This window comes from Malaclemys terrapin, chromosome 24 (genome assembly GCF_027887155.1).
Source record: "Malaclemys terrapin pileata isolate rMalTer1 chromosome 24, rMalTer1.hap1, whole genome shotgun sequence".
NCBI classification, from domain to species: domain Eukaryota; kingdom Metazoa; phylum Chordata; order Testudines; family Emydidae; genus Malaclemys; species Malaclemys terrapin.
The window spans coordinates 13,012,307-13,031,775 of NC_071528.1; the positions used below are offsets into that span (position 1 = coordinate 13,012,307).

At 45.6% G+C, this 19,469-nt stretch overlaps 1 protein-coding gene across 1 annotated transcript in view; it reads left to right on the plus strand.

Annotated features, from left to right (window-relative positions):
* The first annotated feature begins 1,016 nt into the window (after nt 1-1,016).
* Nucleotides 1,017-19,469, plus strand: part of STK11 (serine/threonine kinase 11) — a 74,062-nt gene continuing 55,609 nt past the window's right edge. Inside the window, exons 1-2 of the mRNA XM_054013620.1 lie at nt 1,017-1,057; nt 2,377-2,753. Coding sequence (XP_053869595.1) covers nt 2,464-2,753 — 290 coding nt within the window. The 5' untranslated portion in view covers nt 1,017-1,057; nt 2,377-2,463. The remainder of the gene's footprint in view (nt 1,058-2,376; nt 2,754-19,469) is intronic.

A 19,469-nucleotide genomic window follows, 5' to 3' on the forward strand; every position in this document is an offset into this window, starting at 1 on the left:
CAGACCACAGAGTGCCTTGAAGCTCACTCGATATTCTATAAGAAGCCAGCATAGAAAGCAGAGAACAAGTCTGATGTGCTTGCAGTACCCCATGTTGATCAGATGTGCTGCAGTGTTTTGCACTAACCAGCAGTTCCTAAGGGCTGATAGCTTCATGCCAAGTGTTGTATTGCTATAGTCCAGAGCCAGACAGAGGTAGACGGGATACCAAAGGCCTGGTCATCATCCACCAGGCTGGGACAGACCCTCCGAGCCGACTAAAGATGGTAGAAAGTGTTATGTGCAGATGCTGCTACGCGACAGGACAGCGGGGAATCCAGCAGCGCACCTCGCCCAGGTGCTGAGTTTCCCAACCGAGGGTGTGCCTCTTCAGAGGCCGCCAATGCTTCCAAGGGCTTCCCTCTGCCCGCCAGCATCACCTCGGCCCTGCTCAGGTTCCGTCCCCGCACGCAGAGCCGACCAGGCGAGCTGGCTGGAGGTGGGGCAGGCCTGTGCGCGGCAGGATGGGGAGAGCCAGCAGCCCAGGGCCAGGGCTCTAGCAAAGCCCAGCCCAGAGGCCTACAGGGCAGCCCACCTAGTTAGGGCCACCTGTCTCTCTAGATAATACCCCAATCCTTCTCCCCTTTGCCCTCTGCCCTTTGCCCTTTGACCCTTGCCCTCTGCGCTCTGTTATTTCACCTCCCCCCGCCCCACAGGTCCACCGCGCGAGCCCCACCCTACGCGTATGACTGAAGGCCGCTCCCAGCCTATTAAAACCCTCCGCTGCAGCCGGAGGCGGAGTGGGGAGCGAACGCTAAATGAAACCATCCAATCGGAAGCAAGGAAACCCGGTCGACCCGCACTGGCCAATCAGAGGAGGAGAGGGCGGAGGCGGGGCTGAGGCCGTAGCCAATGGGCGGGCACGTCGGTCGCTAGGGAGGCGTGAGGCCCCGGAGTGGGGAGGGGAGGCCGCGGGACGGGAGCTAGAGGGGGGGGAGGGAGGTAAACAAAATGGCGGCGGCGTGTTAGCTGCGGCGGCTGGAGGAGGCGGGGGCGAGGCGGCCCGGAGCGCTCGGAAGTGAGGCGGGAGTGGGGAGAGCGGGGCCCCTCCACAGGGACAGGGCGGCTGCGGGGTGCCCCCTGAGGGGGGTCCCCTTGGGCCGTGTAGGGGGATCGCCCCCCCCCCGGCAGAGCTCCGGCTTGGGTAGGGGGAGCGGGGCCCCCGTTCAGGGGAGGCCGTTGAGGGAGAGAACAAGTGACCGCAGCTTCTCTCCGACCTCTGGGTGAGGGTAGGGCCAGCTCCCCCTTTAACTGATCTCCTGCGGGGGGGGGGGGGGACGGTGCGCTCCCCCCAACTGATCCCCTGTTAAGGGGGGAGGCTGGGTGCGTTTGGGAGGGGTAAGGGCCACCTTCTTCTTGGGGTTGGCTGGGGGAGGTCAGCTCCCTTGGACTCCTGTTGGGTGGGGTATACTGGGGGAGTTCATTTTTTGCCCCTTTTAGGGGCGTTTGCTGTGTGGTGACAGTGGGGGGGGGGAGAAATTAGCTGGATCAGTTCTTCCTGATTGACACCTGGGGGGCGGCTTGGGGGGTTGTAAATGGGAAGAAAAGCCTCCGCGGCATTAGCATTTCCTGAGTGACCCCTCTCTAAGGGTGTGTTTCGGGGTCTTGTAAGGGGGAAAGAGCCCGCTCCTCCAATCACACTTTAAGGAGGGGAGGACAGGCTGGGTGAAGTTTTAGTAGGATTTGTGTTGTCTGCCTACCTGACACCTGGACCAGTGGTGGTGACACATCATGTGTCAGGCACAATCCAAGTGGTTGAAGGATGCCCCTGGGAGATATTGATAGGCGCACAAGGCCTCAAACTTTCATAGGGGGGGGAAGAGAAGAAATTAGAATAGGTGTTGAAATCACCTTCCAAGAAACTTCGTTCCAGCTACCCAACGGCTGAGAAAATTATCCGAGCTCATACCTGGGAGGTGAGGGTGGCAGGGGAGAGTAAATGACCCTGCAATTCGCAGTTTGGAATTGGGAACCGTGATCTGCTAGTAATGGAAAGTCATGAAAAAGACTTGACCATCTTTTTGTTTATCTGTGGTTCTAAAGCCCTAGAGGATGACCTAGCACTTACGAACCAATTTGCAACCCAGTAGAAGGTCAAGCGAGAGCAAGCTGACCTGAAAGAACCCAAGTGGTAGGATCAGGTCAATAGTAAAACAAATCCCAAACTGAGAAAGTACCTGGTGAGACTTTTTCGTTTTTATTAACGAGACATTGAGTTGTTGGAACCAGGCACTGGAATTTGTAGGACCCTCCTTGGCTGGAAGCAGCTCATAGTGTTTTTTTTTTTTTTTTTTTAATTAACGTTCGTACAATCTTCTGGAAAACTTTTATTTCAAGAAGGAGTAAAAGGGAGCGTTGGAAATTAAAGAACTGGATTAAAACCTTGAGCACTTAAGGAAAACCGGTTAAGGAACTTAATCCAGGATGGATGTGCAGGAGCCTCAGGAGTTGAGTATGTTTGCAGAGAGTGAACTGATGTCTGTGGGGATGGACACGTTCATCCATCGCATTGACTCCACGGAAGTCATCTACCAGCCACGGCGCAAAAGGGCCAAGCTCATTGGCAAATACCTAATGGGGGACTTACTTGGAGAAGGGTCTTATGGCAAAGTCAAGGAGATGTTGGACTCTGAAACCCTCTGTAGGAGAGCTGTCAAAATCCTGAAGAAGAAGAAACTCCGCAGGATCCCCAATGGGGAGGCAAATGTTAAAAAGTGAGTATGAGATTCCTATAGGTAATAATCAAAAGGTTAACTTTGGTCAGTATTTTCCAGCTGGCATTCTGTATTTTGTACAACACTGTATAGTCTTGTGTTTTGAAAGACATTTACGAACTATATACATGTGAGAGTTGCTTCCCCTTGAAATGCAACCAACTCTGGGATGAAGAGTGCTCTCAAATACCACACAGTGGGGAACAGGGAAAGAAAACTTCATCTCAGAGGCATGGTGAAGCAAATGTTTCTACTTGTGTAAAACTTGGCATGTTACGGGTTCCCTAATGTCACAGAGCAGAAAGAACCTCAGTTTCTAAAGTCTTATACAAAAGAGGCACATGGCTAATTGCATTGTGCTCACTTGATCTAACCAAGGTTGTATAATTAAAACAAACTCTGCATAGTCATGTACATATGCAGTATTATCAATGTGTGTTGCACTTAATAGCCCGTGCCCTAGGGACTGTGCATTCTAGGTACCTGTTATATAGGTGGCAGCTTGGTCCAGTGCATTTGCACCTAGTGTGCATCAGGGGACCTGGGGTCTAGTCCTGGATCTGGTATTGATAAGTATGACCTTGGGAAGTCACTTATCTCTGTCTCAGTCAGTCTCTCCATCTGTAAAATGGGGATGATACTTGCCCACCATTTTTTTTTTTTTTTAAATGTCACTCAAGATTTATGGTTAAAGCACTTTAAGCAAGAGCGAAGTTATGTGTTGATAGATGTTTGTGCACAAACAGCTCAGTCCAGCAAAGCAGTTAAAGTACGTTGTAGGGATAAACCCGTTCTGTTCATTAGCAAGCATTGTTCATTTTTCTTACCATTTCTTGATGTTACACTTAATGTGCAATGACCCTTCAGAGACCACTGCATTTTCTGCAACAAACTGCTCAGTATAGCCATGCAAGATATGATTGTTTATCTGGAGTGACCAGGACTCTTCTGCTGCCAAAAAGAATTAATTCATTGCAACAGCTTATCTTGAAGCAGGAGGAACACTTGCAAGATATTTTAGAAGTCTCTTGTGATGTTTCTGGTGTTACCTCTGCATGCTGTGTGTCGAGCCCTGACCTAGTGAACTCTTCATGTTTTGGTTTGGAGGGGTGTGTGTTTTGTGTTCTTTTTTTTAAGATTAGCTGGATGATACTTCATGGTGTATTAGGCCTTCTGTCAATTAGCTCTCCAGGTTTACCTTCTAACCTTGAGAGTACAGGGTGAACCGGCTCAGCTACAGCATAATAATGAAATCAAACAGGGGACTTTGCTGTGTTGGCTCCAGTTCATTATAAAAGTAAACTGCTGGTTAATGTGTAATAAAATGTTTCCTGCAGTGTGTTTCTTGTCTCCCCCCCCTCCCCCTTTGTCCCCTTCTCTCTCTCTCCCCCCCCCCCCCAAGTTCTCCAGTTACATCAAGAACATCTCCAAAAAAACAGACAGGCTGCCTTCTCCTTAATTAAAACTTATTTTAAAAGCTCCTCCCTCCAAGTTCATAAGAATTCCTTGAATTAACCTATCAGCTTAATGGGGTGTGTGTGTGGGGGGGACTGTGGAAGAGGTCTTGTTCTGAAAGGAACTTCGATGTAGAAATCTCCTGTGTTCTGTTTGTTTTTAGCTTTTCTGTGGATGTTTTTGTTCAGTTTCATCTAGCTGGTTTAGTTACCAGAGCAGTCTAGCCAGAAGATAGTTTAATTTCTGAGATCAGCATGCGCTGTCCATTCAGTTGCAGCTGGCTATTACTAGCCATAGTTCCAAAGCACTCTATCGGAGTCAGGCTTTCACTTCAGTCTTCTAGCCAGGTTCTCTTTTAGCTCTATAACTGTACTAAAATGGCCTGTTTTTATCACCTTTTCTTCCCTCCCCCACTCGTTTATTTCATCGGCTTGTTGCATCTTGTCTTTTAGATCAAACTTTGAGTCAGTGGCATGGCTTTCCATGGGGCCCTGCCCTAGTGGAAGCTTCTAGGCACTACTGCAATATAAGTGATAAGTCTCCACCTATTTAACCGTTGTGCTCAAGGCTTGTTGTGGCAGCCTATTGAGATATGGGGTGGTCTGGCTGGGCAGCATGGGTGGGGACCAAATCCCAGTAGTGACCTAACCCCAGATAGCACTGCATCTGAACACTGTTCTAATGTGGCTTGGTTCCAGTCGTGCTGTCCAGCCAAACGCCATTAAAACTTCAATCTGCTGCAGTCAGATTTGAGCAGCCTTACTTAAATGTGATTTAAACTCATTACCCCAGTGAGCTGTTCACATGCTATAGAAAGTGGACTACTACCCGTTCTGAACTAAAACTAACTTCTGACACGACCTGACAAGATTCCACTTCCTTACTCCAAGATTATCAGAATGAATGAGTCTGCTGTCTATAGTCTGAGTTGTAACTTTAAATATATTGGGGCCTACTCCTAATCCCGCACGGTTTACTTCAGTGGGAACACAATTGGCACAGTGTTGTTGGCACACTTGCAGTTGTTTGCTCTGCAGACCCTTTGTGATTCGGCCCATAGTTAATAGTCAGGCTTCCCCCTTATTGCTCTGAGTTGAGGAGTAATTGTCCCTTTGGATATGTGCCAACAATGCTTAAAAAGGACTGAATCGCTCTGAGCAGTTAGCCTAGGATACAGAGCCTCTAACCTCCTGATTAACAGTTTGCATGTGGTTCAGTTTGGTATGTCCTGAAACTTGCTGCTGCCTGATTGCTGCTCAGTGGCCGATTTGACCTAAGTTTGGTCTTGGCCTAATTCCCATTAGGCAGGCATCCACATCACGAAAGTCACGTCTGTGACTAGCATTAGCTGATCTCCTTGGCCTCACCAGAGAGGCCCAAGATTGAATGGGCTACAGGGACTGAGCTCCCTTCTCCCTGGAGATATGGCGCCCTCCAGATGAGGTTGAGGCACATAACTGGGGGGGTGGAGGAGGGAGGCTTGGTGTACTTTCTCTTGTACTTTACCGGTTGTGGGGATAAATGTTGATCTAACACCATTCACCAGCACAACAGTCATTAAAAAGTTAATACTTAAAATTCCTTACAACTTTTTTTGTAATCAACCGATCCCAGTGGAGATCACTGCCTCTCTCTGCATAGTGGATCAGATTCCCAAAATGTCAAAGGATATCAGAAATAGTCCTTCAACATCTGTTGTCAAAGGTGGCTGTAGTGTGTGACCCCATAAGATCAAGGAGATTGTGATTTGTTAATCCTGGGGAGGTCTAAAATTAACTTGCCTTGAGATTTCTCGTGTGTTCGTCATAATGAGAGACATGCGGTGTTCATAGAGCGCAGGGATTGTATTTCCAACCTCACCCCTACATCACTGGTTTCTATTTTGGGGAGGAGGGGTCAAAGGGTTGTGAGTGGCTCGCAGATTTTATTGCGAATGTACATGGTGAGGTTCCTGATTTGTCTCTTTAACCATAGGGCAGTCTGCTGCTGGGCAAAAGTTTGATCTGGCTGTGACTTTAGTTATCTAACCTTAAAGCAGCCTGGTTTTTAGCTAATGCCATTCGAGAGCAAAATCTCTCTTTCTCTGCCATCAGGACCAGACCACCACACACTACTCTCTCCCTTTCCATTCCCCCAGTGGTGCATGCAGACAGAGGGCTCCTCCAAGCAAGATAGGGGTTGACATGGATGCATTACATTTAGCAGATAAGATGGCCCTTTGCAACTGGACTTTCAAATTCAAGCATAGCTGAGTTTGGATGACAAAGTAACAGCTGAGTGACACAAGCAGTAAGTTGGAGATTTGGAACTGTAGAAACCTTGCGTTTGTCCAGACGTTCTTGTGTTTACTGGAGGTGAAGTGTCAATGAGCGTAGTGCTCCCAGTTGACTCTCTGCTGGGTGTTTATCCCCAGCACAGAATCGCTGCATGATGGCACAGTTATTGGTCTTTGCTCCAGCTACAACAAGGGCTCTAAATGTCTGATGTTGCGAGTGAGGGTGAAAGTGCCTTGGCATGGTGTCTGGGGACCCTGTACAGAACACTCCTGCAGTACGGTTGACTTGTCAGCGCTAAGAGACCCTCACTTGCTTGAGTCTTAAGGGCCCATCTGTCCTACATATTCTGTCTGGGCACCAAGTTGCAATATAGGCACCGTCCTCACAGTGAAGAGTAAGCCGACCATGCTCCAGCCCTGATTTCTTGCTAGCCATAGCTCTGTCCTCTAATATGATTGGAGCCATGATACTCCTAATCAAACCATGTTATTATAGTTGGGCACAATTATATTGTAACCTGGTGCCCTAGCATGGCTGCAATTGCGGTGAAGTTAGAGCCATTTCTGAAATCCCATCATAAAACAATGATGCAGAGGGACCTGGTTACAACATGCGAGTCCCCGACTGTTAACACACAGTTTAATCCTGTCTACACCCTGTTTTGTTTTGTTTTTTTCTTGGTTCCTGGCTAACGTCCAAGGCTCTAGCATGGTTAATACATGTTCCTGATTCATTTACGTGGCAAGAATAACTCTTTTAATTTTGTCTCCTACCACAGGAGCTTCATGGGCCCAGAAGTTGTGACCTCAGATGTTGATTTGAGTCTTTTGAGCGATTTGCCCTTCCCCTGCTCTTGTTCATCATTCTGCTCGTGGCAAATGATCTTTTAAGGTTCCTATAGATCCTGGTGGGGATCTTGAGGGTCTAAACTCCTCTGTGTGTAATGGTTGTCTCTCTGGGTAATAGTGGGCATCCCATTTTGTGTGGGGAAAGGTTTGGTGTGGCCTCTTCTGCCAGACAGTGTTGTGGTTAGCTGCTACCCCAGCTAATACAAAAGGTGAGCTTAGGAGGGATGCTAAAATAGGTGAAAGAAAACCAGATGCTTACTTGTCTCCAGCAGCACAAGTTTAATAAAACTAAATGTTAATAGTCTCTCACTTAATTAAGTGCTTGGGACTTTCTGTGCATATCCCAGGCGTCCTGTACGGTACTTACCATTCTCAGCAATCACGTTCTGGTTTGAATACCTTGCTCGTTACAAACCCCTCGGGGTTTGAAATGGGTAGGTCAGCAAGCAATGTGACCACTTGCTGCTTTGATTGACAAATCAAGAGCCTGTCAACCCTGTCTTGTGGGCAGCAGCCTATAATGGGGCTGGGCACCTGTTAGCGTCCTGCAGTAGGTCATGCATTCTGCGCTTAGTGGCTGTCTAAAGCTGGCTTGTGATGCACCGTCAAATTGCAAGTTTCGTTCTTTAGGTAAGTCAGAAAAGGCTTTGGTGCCTGGCCTGCATGTGTTACTCTGTCAACCTGTGTGAAGCCAGATGCCTGGATTCAGCTGTGAAGTAGTGGGACCTTTGGCTAGTGTGTCTATAGAAGAACTCATGGGGGTGGTTGCTCCATGAACATGTGTCTGTAACATCAGACACTTAACACTGACAGAGGGTATGGGGTGATTCAGTGCCTGCAGCTAGTAAGGAAAAAAAATCCCACTGTCTTAACCCTTCTCTAGGATTCCTCCCAGAGATGCGCATGCAAGTTAGAGCTGGGAGAAATCTGTCGAGCTCTGAAGAGCTGATCTGTTTGTGCAGGCTTATGTGCTAGTGCGTTTCTGGTGCTTTAAACTTCTGGGAAGATGAGAGCTGTCGGGATCAGATCGCTGTGTTTAGCAGTGGCTGTCAGAACACTTCGTACCTGTATTTCAGTGTTATCCCCTCAGAGGCCTCCAAATACAGCTGAGTACAGAGGCCCAGAAACAGCCTTGGGTATTTCTTGATATCCCAGTTGAGGGTGGAGATGGTGGCAATAGTGCTATACTAACAACATGGCCTGGGCTGCTGGGGGAGAGGGAGCATGCGAGGGACTAAAGCTTGGGAAGAGGATATTGATCGTGCAATACAAAACAGTATCCCCCTGTGCTAAATCTGTTCATATTAATAGAGCCTGGCCTATCCCCTCTCTCTCATGAGAACCTGTGTGATAAGGGCTTCCCTCTCCAAAAGGGGGCTAATCAGTCAAACCTATTCAACCAGAGCAAAGTTTTTTAGGTCAGTGGCCTTGTTCCTGAGCTGCCTCTTCTATTCTTGCCTCCTCCCAAAATGAATCCGCAGTTGTACTGCAGTGTGGCCCGGGGCCTAGAAGGCCGACAGCTGCTTCTGAGGTCTCTGCAGCTTCAAACTGGTCATCGAGCAGGCGCTGATGTGCACTTCCTCAAGGATGAGGGCTTCTGTTTCTGCAGGGCTCTGAGCCCCCGCTGTGACAGGCAGTAATATTCCTGCAGTTGTCCCAAAGCTTGGGCTCCTTGTATATTGAACTATCATGCCTTTAGATCGGTCCTATCCAAATGTTAGAAGCATAAAAAATGGGCAGAAAAACAATAAAGCAAAGGGTGGTGAGCTGCAGTGATGAATTGGGGGGTTGGAAAAGAAGTCTCAAGGCTTCCTGCATTAACCACATCTGCAGCAGCCAAAAAGGGGGGCTAATGCCAACATTTGCAAGGCTTAGCTTTTCTCAGTGGTGAGGCTTTCACTGGGGACAGGTAAAAGCAGTTTGCTGCAGATGCACTTTGCTTTGGTTGGAGGGGAAATCCTTCATGGTGTAACTGATTGTGTATGATGGTAACTGTTTTTTAAAAAAAAAAACAGTTTTTGTGAAGTGACTGATCCTGCTCTGCTGATGGTGTGCAGCCTGGTTAGTCACATTGAATCTTATCTGGAAGCTCCTGTAACAGGAGGGAAAATGTGTTCTTTTTTGTATTTATGATGTAAACACTTGCCAAATGGCTGTCTAGAAAGCAAACGTCCCATGTCTCATGAACTATCTCCACAATTGTCATTAATTGTCCCCTCCACTCCTCTTGTTAGTGATTTTTTTTTTTTGGGAGAAACCAAGGATTAATGAGTCTGAACTCTCCTCTCATTCACAGGCTCACCTTGAGATCAGGTTGAGGCATGCAGCTGGCAGTGTGAGAAAGTTTGCACTGCCCCTTCAAGCTGTATTTCTTCCTCGGATAAATGGAGAATTTGAGTTTCTGAGGCTGACATGTTTTTCTATCACTACAGTCACATGCAAAGCCATTCTAAATCTAGTGGAAATGTGTTCTTTGGACCTGTCTAGATTACAAAAGTTGTATTGCATTCAAAAACATTTCTTTCTGATCGAGAGAGAATGCGATGCTGAACATGATTTGTTCTGGTCTAAGCTGACCACTAGCTGGATTGTTCACAATCGTGTTCAAACACGATAAAATTTTAGAATGTAGATAGACCCTCAGTCTACCAAGCTCTGCAGTGTGCAGCTCTGCTGTGACCCTTCAATATTGCTTGACTAAGATCAAGTGAAGTATCTGAATACCTGCATTTTCAGGAATATGGATTTAGAGATCAGAAGTCTCTTACATCTCTAACATGTATGATCCTCCACTCATCTTCTGCATAAGATTGTTCATGTTTGCTAAAAGTCCATTTCTTACTCCGCTGACAAGAAAAACTTAATAGTAGCCAGAAAAAATATAAAGGTAGATCTGTAAAGGAAAATGGAGAATAGATTAGAAATTTAGTTTTGGTTCTTTACTTGTTTTCATCTTTAATTTAAGAAATTATTCCTATATGTTTACATCTAGACACTTCTGGTTTAGTGCGGTCTGTCTTTTTTCCTGATTCTGAGGATGGTTTTGCAACTTTATGGAGCAATTCACTCTTTATTCCTCTAGGACATGGCAATGCTCAGTAATGCTTATGTGGGCTGACCCAAACTCCATTGACTTCAGTGGACTTTGGCTCAGGGGGCTAGTCTAAACTGTGGCTGCAAGGATGTTTCATATATTTGATTACCGTGTTTTAGCAGGTGTATGTTCATTCCAAGGATAATACTGAAATAAAACTTCAAAGAGGAGGTCAAAAGAACCTTGAATCATAACAATTATCAGCTTACGTCAGAATCTTTTCCTGTACTCGGAAAACTCAATATTGATAGTACATGTATTTGAGAGGGGAAAAATGAAGCTTTGCACATTTGTAAATGTTCCACTCCCATGTTTGCTGGCTGAAAGCTATAGCACTAGACTAGTGCATGAAAATCGAAAATTGACTTTTGTTTTTAATCATATTAACACTGACCAGTCTATTATTGTCTCAACTGAGTGAAATGTTAAAATATATAATCTTCTTGTGTCCTTGTAGATAGATTTTTAAAACCACAGCAAGATCTTTTTTTTACAAACTGATTTTAGTTAACTTTTGGGTTAGTTGCCAATAAACTTTAGTTCGTTTTGCCAAGAGGAAAAAGAAAAGTTAACTTGTACTTCAAAGCAAAATCTGCTGGGACCTCATTGGCTCACAAAAGCCATGTGGATAAATACCATCTGTAGCTGTGCCCTCGTGAAAAAAACAAATGTATGATTCATCATTCTCCATCAATACTGGCAACCCCTTACAACAAAATCCTAACAAGCTTAAACCTATTTATAAACTAACGGAAAAACCTTGTGGACCAGATAGCGGAAAGGCGTAATTTGCCTCTGCTTTCTGTTATATCTGAAGGCAATTCTTGCCTGTAGTTCCAGCTTGATAAGCTAGTGTTAAACTGCGCAGAAGTGGCCTCCCACCTCTCTAGGGGCAAGCGAAAGAAGATAGTTGTCTGCTAGCAGCAGTCAGTCAGTCTATATGTGGGCTCATTATCGCTTATTATGAATGATGTAGTATTGCAATGTGCTCTGTGTTGGGGTGCCCCTGAAGATCACCTAGAAATTGACCGAGTCAGCAGATAAGGCTAAGTGGAGGAGTACATCACACTGATATGCCACACTCTCTGTGTGCTTCCCCATCCAACAGGTCCATTTCAGGGTCCTGCCCCTTACCTTTAAAACCCTATATTGGGTAGGACCTAGTTATCTGGAAAACAGCACCTGTCCCTGTGTTCAGGGATGCCCAACAGAACTCATTAAGGGTAGGGCATCCTCAGTGGAAGGTCCTCATCTGTGGAATTTCATTACTTGGAGGTTAAGTTAAATTATACCCTAGAAGGTAGCAGGATTTGAATTCAAGACTTTCTGCAAACTTCTTCCTAAGAAGGTGGAATGGCCCTGGTTGCATTGGTAAACATTCCACCTAGATTGGTGTCTGCCTAGGACCTTGTCTATGCTGGGAAAATGTCATGTTTTTAAAGTGTTAAGCACGATTTTTGCTCTTGGTGTGGTCAGGGATATTAGGGTTTAAAAACACATTAGCTGCTTGTGATTAGCTGTAGAGTGGACCTTAACATCTCATGCTGTTCACTAGCATGGGGTCAGGAGGGAATTTGCCCTTCCCACCACCTTCTTGCCCCTTCCCCTCCCATCATGTACACTAGACAATTAGCTAGCTGCATTACAGGGTTTTTCCCTTTGTCTGAAGTATCAAATACTTGCTACAGCTGGAAGCAAGATACTGGACAGATGGGTCAGTGTTCTTATCCATTTGGGCAAGTCTAATAAGTCTGACTGGGGATAGCATAAACCTTCCCTTTAGAAGAGACAGTGTCTTTTCCCTTCCCTGGTTATATTTTGGCATGAACCCATATTCTTGCAGTCTGCCTTGTCATGGTGACAGTAAGCAGAGGTTACCCCCACATGAACTTGCTAGGTATAAGGATATTGCATGTGTGACTTCTTCAAAAACAAAGCAAATTCACAGCTTGAGGGACCTATTTCAAATCTACGGGTTTCAGGAAATCTGACACTAAAGAGGAAATTCCGTGACCTAAACCACTGTTCCCAGGCAGTAGTGATAAATAGGATGCGTACAGAAGGGACCTCTGTATTACGATTTAAACATAGCCCAGCCCCATTGATTGGTGTCCGGGGATGGAGGAAAAGGGGTGTGTAAATTCTTCTTAAGATGGTCTGGTTATATCCTCATGCCTTTTTTTTTTAAATAAAAAATGCCACTGGTTCAATCCAAAAGCAAAAATTCACCCTCTCTCTTCTTCATAAGCCTGGGACAGATTGGCCTAGTATCCATAGAGGAGGGGAATCCCTCCCCACATGCACATACTTCAGATAACATTGGTGGTGGTCATAGAATCATAGAATATCAGAGTTGGAAGGGACCTCAAGAGGTCATCTAGTCCAACCCCCTGCTCAAAGCAGGACCAATTCCCAGCTAAATCATCCCAGCCAGGGCTTTGTCAAGCTGGGCCTTAAAAACCTCCAAGGAAGGAGACTCCACCACCTCCCTAGGTAACGCATTCCAGTGTTTCACCACCCTCCTAGTGAAATAGTTTTATGGTCTCTGGCCTCAACTTAAAACTTATGTGATGCATTTAAGTTGCATGTTAAAATATTTTTTTAATGGTAGCAAGTGAGGGAGACATGGAGCCAGAGCAACTGAAAGGGAAGCTTGGAAACTTTAAAACTAATGTAAAAGCACAAGGAGATCCTAGAGTAGGGAACTCTGCTGCCCTGGCTGAGGGGCAGGACAGAATGAGCTCGGCCCATCCTGTCGGTGGGAGTTCCAGGTACAGAGATCTTGCAGTTCCCTAAAGTTCTTTCCCATTGCCATTAACTGTTTCTATGAAGTGTGCAAGCATTGCTAGGATGGATCAAATGCCTTACCGACAGTTCTCCCATGTGAAGTTGGGAAACAGAAGTGGATTTGGAGGGGATCAGAGTCTGGCAATTGTCTCTTCTTACTACTTTGGATCACACCACTAGCTACATTTAAGAATAACTATTCCTCTGGGAAGTGGCCTGTTTGATTGGTCTCCACTCCAGAGATGGCTGCATTTCAGTACCTTTTAAAGGAAATAGCTGCATAGACGTTGCTGCTTGGGCTGGAACATAGGTTCTCAAGTCCCCCCCTTCTCTCTCTCTCCCTCCCCACGTCCCTTCCTGAACCACAATGTCTCCACAGTTATTTTTAGAGCACTAGCTTGAGCCCGTCCAATACAAGTCTATGGACCCAAGCAAGAAGAGACTCTCGCAGATGCAGTATAGACATGCCCTTATTGTGCAGTTCATGGAGTGCTTCAGGCTGCAAGGCACTGTAGGAATGTACCATATTTATTAACCTGATCGAGGCAGACTTATTTAATACTTGTAGCAGTACTTGAAAGTATGAGAGAGTGAATCGCATGGGTCAGGCATTTAAGAGCCTCTTCAATATTGATAGTTTTCTCTAACCTTTCCAGCGAGCAGTCTTTTAAATGTGGCTTCGCTCCCTCTTCTCCACTTGTTTATTCTAAGCTCTCAACCTGTCTCCCTTCATTATGAAGAACCTTGTTAGACCTACACTAATGCTGACAGCAGTTTCCATGCTAATTTAATCTACTTCAGCCTTTTGGTCATGACTATAATTAGAGCTGCTAAATCGCTTTGCAAATCTATCTACATGTAAACTAAACAGACTCTTCTGAGCTTCACCTTGTTATCTTGCGGTCATGGGTTAGTTGTTTGGGTTGGTTTTTTTTAAAGTAATGGTGGTAAAAGACAGAGGGCCCAGATGGAATTCCCATAACTGCCCTGGAATTGCAGGGAAATGTCTCGGTTAATGACATGATTTTGAGAAGAAGCACTGCTTAAGCAGAGCTGATTGCACTTCTGATTCTTAGGGTTTTTTGGAAAGATCTGTTAGGGGCAGTTATTGGTGTACCTTAATAGAATCTGAGTCATTAATAGGTCTAAGTGGTTCGTTTGCACTGTAGATGGGTCATTGCTATTACTAGCTGGCTAATTGCAAATAAGGAGTGAGAGTGGCTGCCTAAGTTCTTGGTGAGTTATGTATTTTAGTGCAGGTGTAGCATTCAGGCAGAAGATTATGGCTTTTGAGGTTGGTTGCTTGGGTACCTTACAATGCTGATCCTCCAGAATCATGACACTTGAAATATAACGACATTTTTAACAGTTCCAGGTGGCTGGTGATGAGGAGAAACATACCACAGTTTGGTAGAGGCTACAGAAAGGGTACAGAAGGTATTTTGTATAGCTTTTTCCACAACAATCACAAACTCTTTCCTGCCTTTGAATGACTTCTGTCAGAGGAGATCTGTGCTTTGCAAGCATTAACCAGACACCACCTCTCCGTGAGAAGGAGGAAAATGAGGGAACTGAGGAGAGACTCTGAAAGTTCACTAGGGCCTTGGCTGTTGCTTCTGATTTTTTTTTTTAATGTGGAAAGTGCTCTCACACTACAGTGCTGGACAGCAGTATAAACCGTAAGATCGAAGCAAAAATGTGAAATCACTGTCGCAAGTAAGGGTGCATCATCACTGGGGACAGGGATGATGGTATGGGGGTTATTTTTCCTCACGTTAGTTATCATGCATTAGCTAGTGTGAGGTAAAAACCTAGTGAAGCCAAGGCAGTTTGTAGTTTTTACAAGTCTTACCTTGTGTGTTTTACATCTACCTAAGAACAGACCTTTTCTCCCATTGAAGACGTGCCCTATGATACTTGACTTTGGTTTGCTCTTGGCAGTGCACACAATTTAAAAAAGTACGTTACTGGATATACTGTTTTAGCAAAGCTAAATCTCAGAGCAACTGGAGTTGGGATGTGGCCTACAGCTCTGATCACTCAAGCCTGGCCTAGACACTGCCCAGATAACAAAACCAGGGCTCTTTCTCATATCCAACCCCAAAAGTTGAAGTGTAAGGCTAGCTTGTTCCCACTTCTTCTCAGCGAGTAGTACTGATGCACCTTTGTGTGCTTCATTGGAGTCTACCTAAGGCTTATACAGGCAAATTCTGATACTGGAAAATGATTAGGAAACCAGTGCAACATTTTGATTTTTACAAATTACTCACTTTTCTAGTTTCAACAAAGCTACAGTACACAATGTTGTTCTGAAGATGCCTTCTCTCTGTAGCTGGCTTTGTAGCAAGCAATAGTCTGTTTGTGTCCCAAAAACAGGACCCATTTACTGTAACCATGCACAGAAGTTTGGAAGGTGAGAGAGGATAAAATCTTAGGGTTTTTCTGCATGGGGAAATTGACTGATGTCACTGTAGCTGAATAACTATTGCACTGTAATTATTCCAGTATAATTCCCCCCTGTGAACACTATTTTGGAATAAAAGTGACTTATTTCAAAATATTCTGTTTGCAAGGTTCCTTGGTGTCTTTTTTTTTTTAAGACACAAACCACTCTTTAACCTGTGTTGCACGTTAGCCCGAGGTTAATGACTCGTAACTGAGGGGGTTGGTATAGTGGATGAAGTAACTACTGGCTGCCAGTGCCCTCGCTTGTCCTTCTTGTGTTCTTGCTTAACACATCACTAGTAATCAACCCGAACGGAATGTGACTCCCAAGGTTTGCACTGCGATTACTTTATCGTGTTGAAGGACATCCAGGACAAGTCTCCTCCATTGTTGCACTGCTTGTCTGCATGGCAGCAGCATGGGCCCCAAGATATGATCCTCCACTGTGCAGTTGTGCTTTTGGGAGGAGAGCGGGTGAGCCACTGCTAGACTCCTTTCGGGTATTGTGCGGTTGGGGTTTAAATTTGAGCAAAGAAAGTCTGCCCCCCCCCAGCTGTTGAAACTGCCTTGGCAATATCTCTCTTCATGCCTCTCTGGTGCTTTGTCTGGATCAGTGCAGCCATCTGAAGCAGAGTTCAAGTCTTCAGTGCTATTACCTGTCTTATCTGATGGAAGAAGAAGAATTTTTTTCTTATTGGCTTTTGATCTCAGTGAGCAATCCCTAGGTGGCTGGAATGTAAAAAATGCAGCTGGCTCTGACGTTATGCATTGCTCTCTGCATGCTTGCATCAGTCGGGCATCTTGCAATGTTTACATATTTTCCTGAAAGAGAGAATCTGAGGTCTGCTAGGCACTGTGTGCTATAACCCTTTCAAGGTGGTAAACTGTCTTCCCTTTCTTAGCACCTTCCACTTGAGGATCTCCATGCCCGTCATGCAACTCCGTTCTTGTGAACCCTTGAGGGAGTTTCAGGATTGTTCTGGGACATTAGCATTGAGATTGTTATCTCTGGATAGCAGTAGGGAGGGGAAGGGGGTACTTTAGGTTTCCTTTCTAAGGGCTTGTCTACACTGGCACTTTACTTTCTTGTCTACACTGGCACTTTACTTTACACAAGCACTGCAACTTTCTTGCTCAGGGATGTGAAAAAACATCCCCCTGAGCGCAGCAAGTTTCAGCGCTGGAAAGCACCAGTGTAGACCGTGCACCAGCGCTGGGAGCCACGCCCCTCATGGACGTGGTTTAATGATGCCAGTACAGACTAGCCCTAAAGCCTGTCAGTTGCAGGTAGCATACATTGGATTACTAGATGTTTTTTTATGGAATATTAGTAGCTACTAGTCTTGTCTTGACTTTAAGCATTAATACATAACCTGATTCTTTATCATCTTTATTATTATGTGGCTGTAGCTTTATATAAGTTAGGCAGTCTTTGGGCCATTGTACAGTATAAAGAAATAAAACTAGATGATAAACATGGCAAGTTAATGGATGCTGTAGAAAATAAAGGTTTGCAATTAACTTGCTAAGTCACTCAAAAGACTTGCTGTGGAGAACTTAATAGGGAGATCCGGAAGGCACTTCGCCCCCTGTTCCTGGAACTGTCCTGTCTGTCTTTTCAGATGCTGAGCCCAGGAAATGAGGAGCAAGATCAGAAACCTACTGTGAACTCTAGAAGGGAGGGAAGCTACATAAATCAGGAAGACTTGTACTAATCTGAACCTGGCTTAAATGCACCCTGACAAAACATTTTGATTAAACTTGTGTTAGGGGTCTGCGCTGCCAGCTTCCAAAGTTGTGGCAAATGTCATAAAAAGAATATAAGAATGAATAAATAAAAAATAGGTATATCTCCATATATTTATTTATCTCATAGAACTGGAAGGGACCCCGAAAGGTCATCGAGTCCAGCCCCCTGTCTTCACTAGCAGGACCAAGTACCAATTTTTGCCCCAGATTCCCTAAGTGGCCCCCTCAAGGATTGAACTTACAACCCTGAGTTTAGCAGGCCAATGCTCAAACCACTGAGCTATCCCACCCACTAAATAGCCGTACTGGGTCAGACCAAAGGTCCAACCAGCCCAGTGTCCTGTCTGCCGACAGTGGCCAATGCCAGGTGCCCCAGAGGGAGTGAACCGAACAGGGAATGATCAAGTGATCTCTCTCCTGCCATCCATCACCACCCCCTGACAAACAGAGGCTAGGGACACCATTCCTTACCCATCCTGGCTAATAGCCATTAATGGATTTAACCTCCATGAATTTATCCAGTTCTCTTTTAAACCCTGTTATAGTCCTAGCCTTCACAACCTCCTCAGATAAGGAGTTCCACAAGTTGACTGTGCGCTGTGTGAAGAAAAACTTCCTTTTATTTGTTTTAAACGGGCTGCCCATTAATTAATCCTGCTGTCATAGTAACTGTCCTTTAGCCATGTGTTGAATTCTGGGTTGTGCTGTCCATGAAAGAGCTGCATTACAGCTAGGTTGGTCATGAAAAGGAAAACTTCTGTTCATAATCTTAACTTTATTGCTTTTCTGAAAAGATCCCAAAGCACTATACAGACTGATACAGAAACACAGAATTGCATCCTCTGCTAATGAAATGCAGTCACTGCTGGGGTGGTGGAACCCATTGTCTGTTTGACAGAGCACAGCAATTTAGAGCGGGATATAAAGAATACTGTGTCCAAAAGTCTCTTGGGGAATTTTAGGCGGGATGTAACTAGAAATGTTGGGATGTACACTGGGACTAATTTCTTTATTCTGTAGTGAGGAAAACCGCTTTATAAGAGTTAGCGGGTGCTGCTGGTGGTGGTGGTATTATTACTTTATTTTAAAAGTGCATTGGTGAGAGATTAGGCCCAGAGTCTGCAAATGACTCCACAGAGACAGACCTCTGTACGGTTGCAATTACAGTGACGGTGATCAGGATCTGTGTTGTGCCTTATCCAAAAGGAGGTGGAGTTGACAGCGGTGGATTAGCCACTAAGCCAACAAGGCCCATGCCTGGAGGCCCTGGGAAAATGGGCGACCCCACGCCCCGACCTGCTCCGTCTGCTTGGTGCTCCAGCTGGGGAGCGAGGCTGGGGCGCGGGGGCTTGTCCCGCTCTGCCTGCCTGGCACTCCAGCAAGCCCCTGTGCCCTGATCCCAATTACCCAGCAGGAATGCTGGGGAGTGGAGAGGGCGGGGAACCCCACTTGCTCTGGCCCAGGGGCCCCACAAAACCCTAATCCGTCCCTGGGTGTTGAGTGCTAGTTACTGTTGAAAATAAGGCCACTTGTTTAGGCTCCCAGATTTTGATTTGGATGCCTAACTTTGGACATGAGGGCCTGCAGATTTTTGGTTGGCGTATCCCTAAGCAGCATGGAGTCCCTTCCCACCTGTGTGCACACTCCCAGACCACCAGGCCAGGGTACTTCAGTGCTATTAAGCACCTCCCGCAAATCCCTGTTTGTTCTTTGTTCTTGTTTATCCTCATCCAAATATTGATCTAGTCTTGCTTCACTTGGGACATTTGGCAGGGTCAAAGCACAGGGTGATTTAGCTGTAGGCCATGTTAATAGACAGATTGGGAATACTAGTATTGGAGTGGGGTGAAAGAGCTTGACTCTTAAATGAGGGAAGGAGGTGGTTGAGTTATAATTTCTAAATCATTGCATGATGAAGACTTTTTAAATGTCTATTGACTCTACCCAATATCCCCTACAGCAAATGAAATTAAATGTCCAGAGAACCCTTAACTTGCTGATTTCCAAACTTTTAATAGGACTAAGGGCGATCTCATTTTAGCATTACCATGTATAGACTTGG